General features: G+C 35.2%; 1 protein-coding gene across 4 annotated transcripts in view; it reads right to left on the reverse strand.

Moving 5' to 3' along the window:
- The window catches only part of EYA1 (EYA transcriptional coactivator and phosphatase 1), an 88,454-nt gene that overhangs the window by 41,207 nt on the left and 34,504 nt on the right, over positions 1-12,743 (reverse strand). For all 4 annotated transcript variants that reach the window (XM_042869989.1, XM_042869986.1, XM_042869987.1 and 1 more), the window contains exons 10-12: positions 12,195-12,381; positions 2,188-2,330; positions 920-1,003 (exon numbers count right to left, since the gene is read on the reverse strand). In XM_042869989.1, coding sequence (XP_042725923.1) covers positions 920-1,003; positions 2,188-2,330; positions 12,195-12,381 — 414 coding nt within the window. The remainder of the gene's footprint in view (positions 1-919; positions 1,004-2,187; positions 2,331-12,194; positions 12,382-12,743) is intronic.

Raw genomic sequence — 12,743 nt, forward strand, 5'->3', positions numbered from 1 at the left:
TAGCCAGGCATGATCTGAACTGAAGCAGAAGCTTTACCCTTCCCTCGACTGGCTGTATCATAAAACTTTTTAGTGATGAATATAAGGCTTATGAAAAGACAATGTGATTACATGAAGTCAGACAGAACTATCTGGTTATTTTGTATGTGAAATATTTTTGAAGATTAACAAAAAAAACCTCACATTCTAGTTATATTTCACTCGAGGTGAGCATGAGAAGACATAACACAGATTTTTGCACAAGCTGAGCCGTTAACTTTCAAATACAATTCTGAAAAACAAAGTTTGATCTCACAAGGGCATTCAAATCGTAAATTGTTCTTATTCACCTAAGACAGCATTTCTCTTTTGAGAATTACCTAGGGGAACCACAGTCTGCAGGCATAACCGTAAGTTCAGTTACGATTTATAGACTGTGCATAATTGAAAGATTTGACTCGTAACCAGACTTTCAAAAACATCAATCAAAACAGAGATTAAAAAAATGTGAGGTAAAAAAGTTTACATTATTACAGCCATATATATATCCAGAAACGTACTCTTGCCTTCTCAGTACAGAGTACAGACCACTGCTGACTGCTTGGGACTAAAACGTTATTTTAGTGCTCAGTCCTGGAAGTTCTTCACTAGTTGAGAGGAGCTAAATATTTGCAGATTTTGATGGTATCAACAGGTATCGCACACTCTATATCAACAAAAAAACCTCAAGTGTTCAAAATATTACTCCCAGTGGTGTTTAATTATTTAATGACACAAATGCAAAGAACGGACATATGAAAGAGCTTTACTCCTTGAATTTTTATGTCTTGAAACATCAGTAGTGCTTGGTCTCTGGAAAACAATGTCCTTGTTTTTCTTACATATCAACCATAAAATAATAAATATTAATGAAAATTTCCATCAGTTTCTTGACACTTACCCTTCCATATCTGTTAGCATAGGACCCTGTAAGCAAGGAATGGAAAATGATGATTGTCTCATCCAAATCCCAAATGAATACTCTCTGTAAAAAGAGAATCAAATCAATGTGTTCCTCTGTGAAGCCGATACTTGCAATGGAAAGTTTAAATTTGAATCAGTAAGCGCACAAATGACAAAATTGTATTGAAATGGTTATATATTAGAACCATAGCTTCCTTGCAATTTCTTTTCAGAACTAACGTTTTTCCAGAAGAGGGTAATACAATCTGTTAGCTTTTTACTACAATTGCTATTATATCAAATTATTCTATTAGAATGAAATGATAGTCATAGTCCAATACACAGAAAAAATGAGATTGTACAATACATTATTTTAAAGCCAGATGTAAGATAGAACCTGAAAGAAATTAAGAGAAGCCTCTCAGAATTAAATATTCTGCATTTGAACTCTATATTTCTGCAAGTCTTCATACATTTGCTCTTGCCAATAATGTCTAAAACCAAATAAAACTAGTGAATTGTTGACAAGCAGTTCAATTCTCTCAGCCTATGTTAATAGAATTTATGTATCTGAAGAATTAAAATTGTCACTTTAGATTTTGCCTGTTTAAGAAAGTATGGTGTCAGTAAATAATTCTTCTGCTTACAGATGGTAGAAAAAATGTCTTTTAAATTTGCCCTCTGACCATTAATAAAATGATGTTAATGAAAAATACAGTGTTCAAATATAAGTATTTTAAATGCTGATAGGATTGAATTTCCCATGATAACTAATGGGATAAGCTTTCAGAAAGGAAAAGAAATGCAGCATGGACACCTATAGCTGTGATGAGTTATTGGAGATGTGCTCTCAACATATAGCATAAGCCACTGAGAAAAATGTGAACATAGCAAGAGAGAATAAAAACTGCTGTTGTGCCAGAAGTGGCTCCTGCCCAAAGAGAAACCTTACTTCAATTTGGGAAAAGCTTTTTACTTATTGTTCTTTTTTTCTTTTCTCTCTCTTTTTTTTTTAATTATTTTTTTTTTTAAAGGAGAAAAAGAATGCTTTTATTTTTCTGAGAAATTAGATGCTCTTCACAAAGAAAGTTCTTTAGAATAAAAGTTTAAAGAAGATCTTCAACAAAAAAGAACAAACACAAAAACAAAAGAAAAAAAAAGAGCTCAAAAGCCATTTTATTTTTGATTTGAAAATTATGTTTCTCTCTGCAAAATAATTATAAAAAGAGAAGCTATGACACGTCAAAAACATCTAGGACAATATACCTCTAGGTCAGAATCAGGTGGTGGTGAAGGATTGTTGTTTCTTCTGCCACGTCCACGTGATTTCCCATCCGAACTACGACGCAATCTATCTGAATCTGAATCTTTTATGGGTGTTGATGGACTGTGAATTGTACTGTATTCTGCTGTAGTAAAGAAATAAGATTTTTACCTTTCAGCTTAAATCCAAAACATTCAAATTTCTTTCTAGATATGACACTGAAAACAGGATCTTTTCTAAAGAGTTCTAACAAAAATAATTAAAACTGCAATAATAAGTGGTAATGCTAATGCATAAATTAATTGAATCGAGTACAGGTTACATAAATAACAGAGATATAATAATTTAGTTCGGTAAATAAATAAAAAAAATTAATAAAACGATCTTCAATTCTTCAAATGATAGAGAAGATCACATGACTTCAAAGAAAAGATCATACTGTAAAAGGAAACTTTTGATTGATTTACTCCTGAGTTTTCAAATATGTTTTAAGATAATTATCATGGTGACCAGCAGACATTTTATTTTTTGATGACTACATTTGTGCCTGATTAATACAATGCCTTCTAAAGGTAGCACACAATTTTATTATCTTCGTACAATAAGTTCTATAGTTGAACAACTTTCAAATTTGCATCAAATGTGGAGATGAAATTTGAAGTATTTTTCAAAGGTCTACTCAATGAGTATCTTCAAGAACAGTACTGTATACCAAATACTACGTATCAGCAAAATATTCACTGCCATTTAGTAGGAAAAAACAAAGAAAGATGATTTACTTATGTAAGAAGAAAATATGCTGATTGGAAGATGTTTTTCTATCTCTAACATCCATTAACAGTGCAGTGCTTAACATTCAGAGAGCAAATACCCCACTGAAATTATCCTTCCTAATTCATATAAGTAGAAGTGCCATGCCCTTCAGAAGTTTTTACATCTCTTTCAAGACTTCTTTTTGCAGCCTTAAGATCACACAGAAAATATTTTATTTTTATATTATTTTTTTCCAAAAAATAAAATATTTTCTTTAAAGCCAGACAGAATTTTCAATATACGATGTATTTATCAACTTTAGTTCTCAGTTAGCATTGACTCTTCACAGAGTTCAGGAGATCTGTATATTTTTATCAATATTAATTTACTTTTTAATCAGCCTAGGTCATAGCATTCCAATTTGAACAGACAGGAATAATTCTTACACAAATGATCCTTTTTCCTAAAAAAACATCCTGTTGAGGTCAAAGGTTAGATTAAGGAAGAAACTCTGGACATCTGTGTTGCAGCACATACTCACAATTACTCAAAATAATTGTTGCTTGTACTCAGTTTAAAGAATAAGGTCTTGAAGTCTTCACATTCAGCCTTTAAATCTGCTCATAACTAAAAATCATATATATTATGTATTTTGTACTATACTTTTAGCAAAGTATCTCAGTCTATACTAAACAAAGCAGAATAACAAGTTAGTATGTAACATAAAAAAAAGAGTCTTCAAAAGAGACAATCTATACCAAAACCAGTGATTCTGTGCATGCCAAACTACGAAAAGTCAACATAGCCATATCAGACCAGATAACGAAAGGTAGAAAATGAAACTTGGAATATGATGCACATTCCAGTAATTTATTTCTTCCATGATAATGTGCTCTCCACAATTATTTAGACTAATACATCAAATACTGATTGCTCTTTCACTTACTGTCCTAAAATATAAATAAGAAATAAAAATAATTAAACTAATTCCAATATTTTAAATATAAATGAGTCATCTCCTAGAGATTATTTTACTTGGTTATAACTCACTTAAAAGCTTTTGTGCAGTTTTCTTTCATTTGTATTTTTTCTTAAGGTTTTTGATAGCAAACAGACCAGAATTCATTCAGCAGGTAGACTGCCCTATAAAGCTCTAAATATCTGCTCTGAAATTCAGATTAACAGAAAATTGCACTTCCTATTGATTAACTGAAATTAGGGATGCTCTGGGCCTCTGACAGTGTTTTAGTGTAGCTTTAGATCACAGTTTTTGAATTTCCACAGGCATGAGGTGCCAAAAATTTATAGTTATTAAACTTAGGGTGGTATTGATAATACTAAATAAATAAAAAAGAATGGAGAGCACGGAAAAATTATACACTAAGCTTCATAACAAACAAAAACAAATAAACTTAACAGAGTGCACAGAGCACAGTGCACAGTGTAGTGAGGGCAGGGAAGAAAGCCTGTCAGGATAGAAAGAGCCTTACAGCTTTCTACTTTCATAAACGCCTTTATTTAAATACACTATATTCTAAGTTTCAAACATTCAACTGCAGCTACAAGTGAAGATTCGCATTCAGAGTAAATCCTGAATGGGGCAGATCCTCACCAGACAGCTCAACCTGGGGATCCCAAGGTTGGCTGAGCACTCAGTGGCCTGCCCTTCTTGAACCTACTGTACCTGCACTGATGTAAGCAGAGAAGTGCCTCTCTTGCTCTTACAGCTCTCTCCAGGCAATCTACTCTGCTGCTTTGACAGCCGTATCGTTAAAAACAAGACAAAAATTCAGCATTCCTTTACAGCATTTTAAGTTCAATCTGTGAAAAGGGAGAAAAAAACACCATTCCCTTCACTGAATTTGTGTGTTTGAAATCTGTTCTCACTTCCTCTCAGTTCTAATGTTTATCTTAGAGAAAAATAATCAGATCCTCTATTCAAGGTCCTATCGTTTCTCTGGTCCGGATGCAGTAATCCAAAGCAAAGTAGATAAAAGCTTCCCCTTGCATGCTACCTTTCCATGGACACCACTCAGCAGGGGAAAATTTACATTTGCAGCAATATTTTCACTTAATGCTAACTTCACCATCCCCAGATCATCTCTGGTGGAAGAAGTGGCACCTAACTGATGTTGCTCAAAGATCTAGCCAAACACTGCACATAATCTGCTAGTATGTCGTTAACACTCCGCTTTACTGCTAATAACCAGAGCTCCTGCTCCTACTTAGGGGACAGCCACAGAGACCATTCTGCTATAGCAGCACAACAGATGGCAGCAACCAATGGGTGAAAACGTGACAGTGTGTGAAAGAAACTTGTCCATGTATGTAAAGGGAAACCACAGCATGTATTCTCTGGATTAAGGCTGCTCAACCCACGTGCATGACTGGGTTACCAGCTCACTGGCCAACAGTCACTCTCAGGTTCCCATAAGGAAAGTCAATTAAAGAATCCAGTACCCAACTGAACACTGAGCCTCTAAGAGCCTAAGCCCCGACAAATTCTAAAGCAAGAAAAACAACAGTGGCTGAGGGTACTCTGTGTACCACTAGTATGTGGAGTACTGAGAGTGGTCTGCAGGGAAAGGTAGAGCCTGGAAGGAGCTGCCAACATTCCCCATCCCACATTTGTGCAGTTCATCATTCCTGCCTAAATGTATACCTCACACCTGCTCCTATTGAGATCACATCTCCATTTTTTGAGTTCTCACCCTGTCTCCAGAGAACTCACAGCCCCTCTCAGCATGGTGTCTTCTACATATTTAATAGGCAAACACATTCTGTTCCGTCATTTAAATGATTAATGAAAATGCGGTCTGGTCCTAGGCCCAAGACAGACACTGAGGAATGCTGCTGTAGCCATCCTTCTATTTTAACAGCAAACTCTTACTGGCTTCTCTCCTGACATGGTTTCCTAAACAGCTTTATATCATTCTGTTGTAATTTTGGCTAGATTGTTTTATTCCAGTTTGCTTGTTAAAAAAAAAAAGGCGTAATTGCTCAGGTAGTAAAAGCCTGGCTGAAGCCAAGCTGTATAACTACAATACATGTCACTGTTATGTCCATTATTCTATGTTCCCGGATATGAGAGTTTAATTTGTTCAGCCTTAGTTGAATTCATAGTAGCATACTGTAGCATTAGCCAAGGGAAATTACTATGTTTGTAAAGCACTGAATTTAATTTTATCCTGTTCTTGAGCACCACAAACACAGGGAGGTGCTGGAGGAAATCCAGCCTTCTACAGTACCATGAGAGGAAAAAGGAGAAAAGATCAGCTCTTCCTTGCCTGTCCCAGTACTCGGAGTACACGATCATCAAAGCAAGCTGGCAGAAACCAGGTTAAACAAAAGAAAGGGGAAGTCATATCACAAGAAGGAGACCTGTGACACCATTTCCCCAAAAATGGCTTGGCTCCCAGAAGATTACAAGGGTTCAAGAGGAACCTGGATAAGTCTTTGGAACAGAAACGCTGAGGGATGTAATGGCCATGTCCACATTAGCACGTAGAACCACTGAATTTGTGAACCAAACAAATGGTGACAACAACCCCGAGGCCTCACAGCCTGTTTCTGAGATGTCATTCCAGGCAAGGTCCAGCCTGGTCTGGTGTCCTAAGCACCCTCGTTAGAAGTTGAATGAATTAGATGATGGAGGACACCTTCCAGGTTACTTTTGGCAGGTGGGGCTCCAGGACTGCTCTGCTGGACAAAATGTTCCACTTCAAAACAGACTTCTCTAGTCAGTAAGAGAAACATTTAAAATCCAGATTCTACAAATCTTAATCCATACAAAAGCCATGCAAAACTGTGAAAAACATGCTTTCATTCTGTTCTACCTAAAATACACGAACCATAATATAGCAGACCTTCCCCTGGGCCAAGAGGCAACATTTAATTACAACGTGACATGAAATGTCATAAACATTTACTTGTGTTATATACATCAGTGCGTGTAGCTTTGACGGTTACGAGTCACACAGGAAAATTTTCCATCACCTCATCAATTGGAATATTACTCATGAATAGACAATAGACCCACATAGATGATATTTACAACACTGTATTTTGCGCTTCTTGTTTGTTATAGAAATTCCACCCCTCCCCCCCCCAGGTAATTGCTTCATTTTCTTACTATCAATGTCACTATATAGGAGTAATATCAAGTGATAAATATAAGGAGAACTATCTGTCCAGAAGTAGAAAAAAGAAAAAAAAATCAAAACGATATATATATCTAGGTAAATCTCACTGGAGATTTGTGTAGGTAGACTTGTTGACAAAGGCATTGCAAATTTCATCAGACAGTTTCCCTACTAAAGAGTATGCAAAAATGAGCAAATTCACGTAATCAAAGTAATTCTATCTTATGTCACAATGCAAATTACATTGATGAGACGGGCTTAGAATTGCTAGTATAATCAAATGTCTCTTGAAGCAAGTACATGCAAGTATTTTCTGTTTTAACTGCGCTTAGATTTCCTCCAAATTTCACAATTAATTTTGAATTAAAATCTTAAGTACTCAGTCCAGCATTACTTCAGCTTCTGCACAGCAACAAAATTTGAATATATTTATACTTTTGCAAAAATAAAGCTAAACACAAGATCTATAAGCACTACAAAACTTCTTCCTTTGCAGCTCTGAACATAAAATTTGACCAGGATTAAACAATGCGGTGGAATCACAAAGGTATTGAGGGATTCTCTTCTGTATATAAAAATATGACTACTACATGAGTGGTAAGTAAAAGTACTTAATATTACTTTAATTTAATAAACTTAATATTATATATTGCAAGACATACCATAATGCCTGCTGACAGGATTATAGGAGGAATCTTTAGTGCCTTTCTGACCAAAAGCCATTATCTTATCTACCTGGAAAATAAATCTGAAATCTGTCTATTGAGGACTATTAGCATATAATTTTAAACTTGACAGAAGCCCTAAATAATCTTTGGAAAAAAAAAAGCTGTTAGAAGTATAGGCAAAAAGGCCTATTTATTTTGAGGTTTGACTGATCTTTTCATTATTAATAATAATGACAAAAAATATCTTAATAACAGTATACAGTATATACAACATTACACAGTGTGTATAATAATGGGCAGGCAGGACCTCTTTCCAGTGTGGGCATTTCTTCCTCACTCATTATTTATGGTTTCAAACAACTTGAAGTAAGTATTACTTTTAATTCTACTAAAATTATCCTATTTATTTATTAAAATATATATTGCAAGGTACATCAGTTCTTAGCCTTAACATATCATGTGATGGTATCATAACATATCACCACATGATATGATGGTGAGTCACTGCTGAATGCAATGTGGGAATTAAAAATTGAACACTCTCAACGCAAGACACGGGAGAATAACCAATATCAGAAAAGCAAAAGCAGTGTTGCACTTCACTATTCATTAATGTATTCTGTTTTTACAGAAGTTTCATTGCTTCCTTCCTATATAGACTCTAGATTTACTCTTCTCTTTTATTTATGAAAAAGAGCAAATGTTAAAACACCAGTAATGTACTGTTAGCACAATGCTGGATGTTTCTGCATACGTATTAGTGAAAAGTCGCCTATAAAGTATCTTAGCTCTGAGTTGTTTTACAATTTTAATTTATTGTTATGAAACTTAGTAAGGGGAAACTCTAAAAGTGGCTTTCTCTTTTGCAATACTAAATGTGATACAGTGTTCGAGGAAAAAGCAGTCTAGCTTTAAAGAGCAAAATGGTGACCCATGACTGACTGAGAACAATTTTTGTTGGCTAGCATAGAACTTGTGGTTTTTTTAATCTGCATTGTAAAGTACATGAGTAATTTGAAAAAAAAAAAGAAATCTTCCAGTAATATTTTAAATAGACTTACTGCAGAAAGAAAAAAAAAAAAAAAGAGATCAAATCTTAAAAACTGTGCAACTCAGAGAAATATTATTTAATACATTACAAATACAGCGTTTTGTGAAATAAAGGACTGTATTACCAAAACTTGCACAAATCAAGAAATTTCTGTTACCAGAAACAATAATGAAGCTAAAATACTGCAAAAGAGAATAAGAAAGCTTTAGAAAAAGTAGTTGTTAACTATGTTAATTCCTAGAAATGAACGTTCTTGTTGTTCTGCTTATTTGAGAGCACTGGGTTGGGCATCAAGGATTGAGGCAAAATGTCTTCTAGACCGGTATAAATAGCAGGTGATAAAACAGAAGGTGGTCAGAAATGCACTCATGCACTGTCTCCAGAATTTTATTATTATTATTATTATTATTTTACAAAGCATTTCTTGAAACCAAGCTTGTATCTGTATAAGTCTGATCTATGAGCTTGTTTGAAGTCGACAGTGCTGCCCAGCTTATACAACACGAAGAAATACTTTCTTTTGTTTGCTCATTCATACTTTAATGAATGTGAGTCTTGGAAGGGACAGTGAGTAATTGCTCACAAGTCTTTTATTAATTTTATCATAACATGATTTAGTATGTTTGATTCATGGAGACAGGGAATATCAGGGTTTGTGCAATTAAAAGGTTTTACAATTAACACAGAAGAAATTTTTCGGATCCATAAAGGCTTCCCTTTGTGGAAAGAAGTAACACTGAGTATGAGGAATCTCAGGCTCTTTTGCAAGCACCCCTCAATGTCCTTGACTGAATGTGAAAAACCTGCATATTTAACTGAAGATTGTGGGAAACCATAAAAGGATTATTTTATGTTTGGACAAGGAATTAAATATATTTTAAGTGAAATTATCTGAGCTTTCTGAGTCTGCAAAACTCTCCTAAAAATGTCACAAGAACACATAATTACTTTCTCTATTTTCACGTTTCTTACCAAACTGCCCTGTTTCACTTACTGGCCCAAATTCATAGGAATAGTATATGTCTGTCAAATGATTCTGGTGCCTCTGTGAAGTCTGAATGCTGTTCCATGCTTGTCCTGGCATAGTTCAGAATCGCAAAGATTATATATGTATTTTTTTAATGCACAAGATGTCTAGGGATATCAGCATCCACAAAGAACAGCTGAATTCAGCAGCTGCTGCCCATCCTAATAAAGGGGAATAGCAACATAACACAATGACTCCCCTTTGCTCCCTAACACACATACAGCATGCCAATCATGGCAGAGACTCAGCAGTCTATCTTGAGCAGATGAGGTAAAATATTCTACAGTAATTTGTGATGTTTTTTCCCACTGTTAAAATTCAGTTTGTTTGCTTTTTTTTTTTTTTTTTTTTTGTGATATGGATCCAACTGTGAATTTCCTTCTAACATGCTTTTCACTTATCCCCACTCAACCATAATTCCCCTCCTCCGTGCTGCTCTCTCTTTACTTTGACCCCATTCTTGCTTTATCCCAAACCGGCTGTGTATGAGTTCACCTGAGGCTGAAGAACACAAAAATTTGTACTGTCCAAGGAAAAATGCCAGACACAGAACTGGATTGACTGAGTGGTCCTTGCTTCTTCCAGGGTTGGAGGTTTGTGAAGCAGTGAAATGATCCCACCTGATTTTAATATAGGAAGTGAACACTGGTAGTCAGCCAACTTAAACTTCTTTCACACCAATGGAGAGACTTTGGTACCTCTGGATGATGATTACAGTTAAACTGAATGCTAAATATAGCTCTGGAGCTGCTAATTTCTCTCCACTGACTAACTTAAATGCCTCAGTTAAAATGCATACAAACAGATGGAGAAGTTTGAGTCCAGCCCTATACCTTATGCCAACTGCGACCATGTGGTGAAGAGGAACATGGCTTCATTCCTGCCCTGCTCCTGCTAACAGAGAGTAGTCCACAGCAGGTGCCTTCCTAAATGTGTCCCTAAATACAGGCATTCAGTCCAAGAAAACCCATGGTTACTTCAAGACTTGTTATTTGCAAACCGCTTGAAAGAAATTTTTTGGGAATTATTGTAGTACCACTATAGTAAATGGAAAAGAATGACACTGCCATCAGTATCTGAGTTAAGTGTGCATCCAAATGATGCAATGATTCAACATAAATATATTCATGAAAGCTATAGCTTAATCACATTTGGCTTTGGGGGTAAGAGAAACTTACTGCTACCAACTTCAAAAGAAAAACAAATAAAACCACAAAAAAAAAAACAAATCCAAAAAATTAAAAACAATGTGAAAAGCAAAATAATTAGGCAGACTCCAATATGCATCCACACATTTGAAAATTGCAGACTACAATACACATTCATACATTTAAAAAGATTTGTTTCTCAAATACATTGATGCATACACATCGTGAATATATACATGAATATAAACCCACACATAAAATGTATTTTCTTCTCTGCCTATTTTCAGTGAATGCGTGAAAAGGCACAACAACTCATACCTTTCCTTCAGTGAGATTTACAGAAAAACAGCAGAATGCTAGCAAATTATATCAGTGGTCATGCTGCACGTGCAAGATTGGTCCTGCAAAGTACTTCAAGAAAACAATCTTCCCCACCAAAACTTCAAAACAAAACCTCAAAATAGCATTCCAAATCAGAGCTGCTTTTTACCACATGGCCGAGAAACACATCTGCAAACTTGGACTTCCTCTCTGACACATTTCAAACTTCTGCCATCTACTAAGTACTGACATGCTCAAACTGTTGAAAAATGTATTTTTTTTAGTAATGGGAAAAGTATTTTTCACCCCTCATTTCCAAAAACAGCTGGAGCAGTTTGGCATAAGAAATACCTCAACTAGTAAAAGACTGCCAAATTCCAAAAGAAAGGTAGAACGACTGGGAAAAAGGACAAGCCACTGAAAATCTTTCCTTAAAATGGAAACACTTGTGCAATTTCAACTACCTAATACAAGCATTACTATGTCCTCTGAAAGTGAAAAATTCAAAAGCTCTCTTTCAAGTGGACACTCAGGCTACAATCCGAAGGCCTCTCAATTTCAGTCTTAGGAAAAATCAGAGTTTATCTTAACAAAGACAAAGCTTAAAAGCAGCAGGTTCTGCTTTAGCATAAAGACTTTCTTATATCCTGCAATTTTTCACACAAGCATTTTACAAATAATATAGAAGCCTGTATTTTGTACAAGCCTTAAACTTTTACTGATCTCCATTTCTGTTTAGCTTCTGTTTTGTCAGACTCTGTGCAAGACGTGCCACAGGCTCAGGATTAAGAAATAACAACAACAAAAGACAGCGACTACACAGAAAAAGAATCCAATTCAACCCCCCTTTCAACTTACAGAAACGTGCCTCATAGGGACCATAAAATCCATGTAATTACCTGCTGCAGGATCTGTAACTGCTTGACTGGTGATGCCAGATGGTGGTTCTTGAAGCTGGTATGTTGCGTTTGTGGAGGGTGTCGTTGGGCTGGTGTTGCTGTTTGTCATGTAATGTGAGGGATATGGTGAGCTATTATAATACTGTGCATATTGGCCTTGGCCAAAGCTGGGATAAGAGGGATATTCCTGAAAGACAAAAAAAGCAACTGAATCAAAAGTTTATCAAAGTTTTGCTACTTTTTAGTATAAATTCCAAAATATAACTGTAAACACATGTCAGGCTTTCAGCACATATACTTCCTGGACTGGATGCTATAGGACCTGACGGTGAGGCAGTAAAACAAAATCTACATTACACATAATTTAGTTTGTCTTCTCATACAAATATTTTATTATATACACTACTGAAGATGTGTGAATATAAATAATCTAAACCCAGACCATTAATTCTATTACTGGAGGATGACAATTTGAGGAAAAACATTCATAAAAATTAATATAACTTGAAAGAATAGTAATTTCTTTCAAAGACATATTTAAGAGCTATT

The sequence above is a fragment of the Lagopus leucura genome, unplaced genomic scaffold (assembly GCF_019238085.1).
Source record: "Lagopus leucura isolate 7727_CA_CO unplaced genomic scaffold, USGS_WTPT01 Super-Scaffold_100002, whole genome shotgun sequence".
NCBI lineage: Eukaryota > Metazoa > Chordata > Aves > Galliformes > Phasianidae > Lagopus > Lagopus leucura.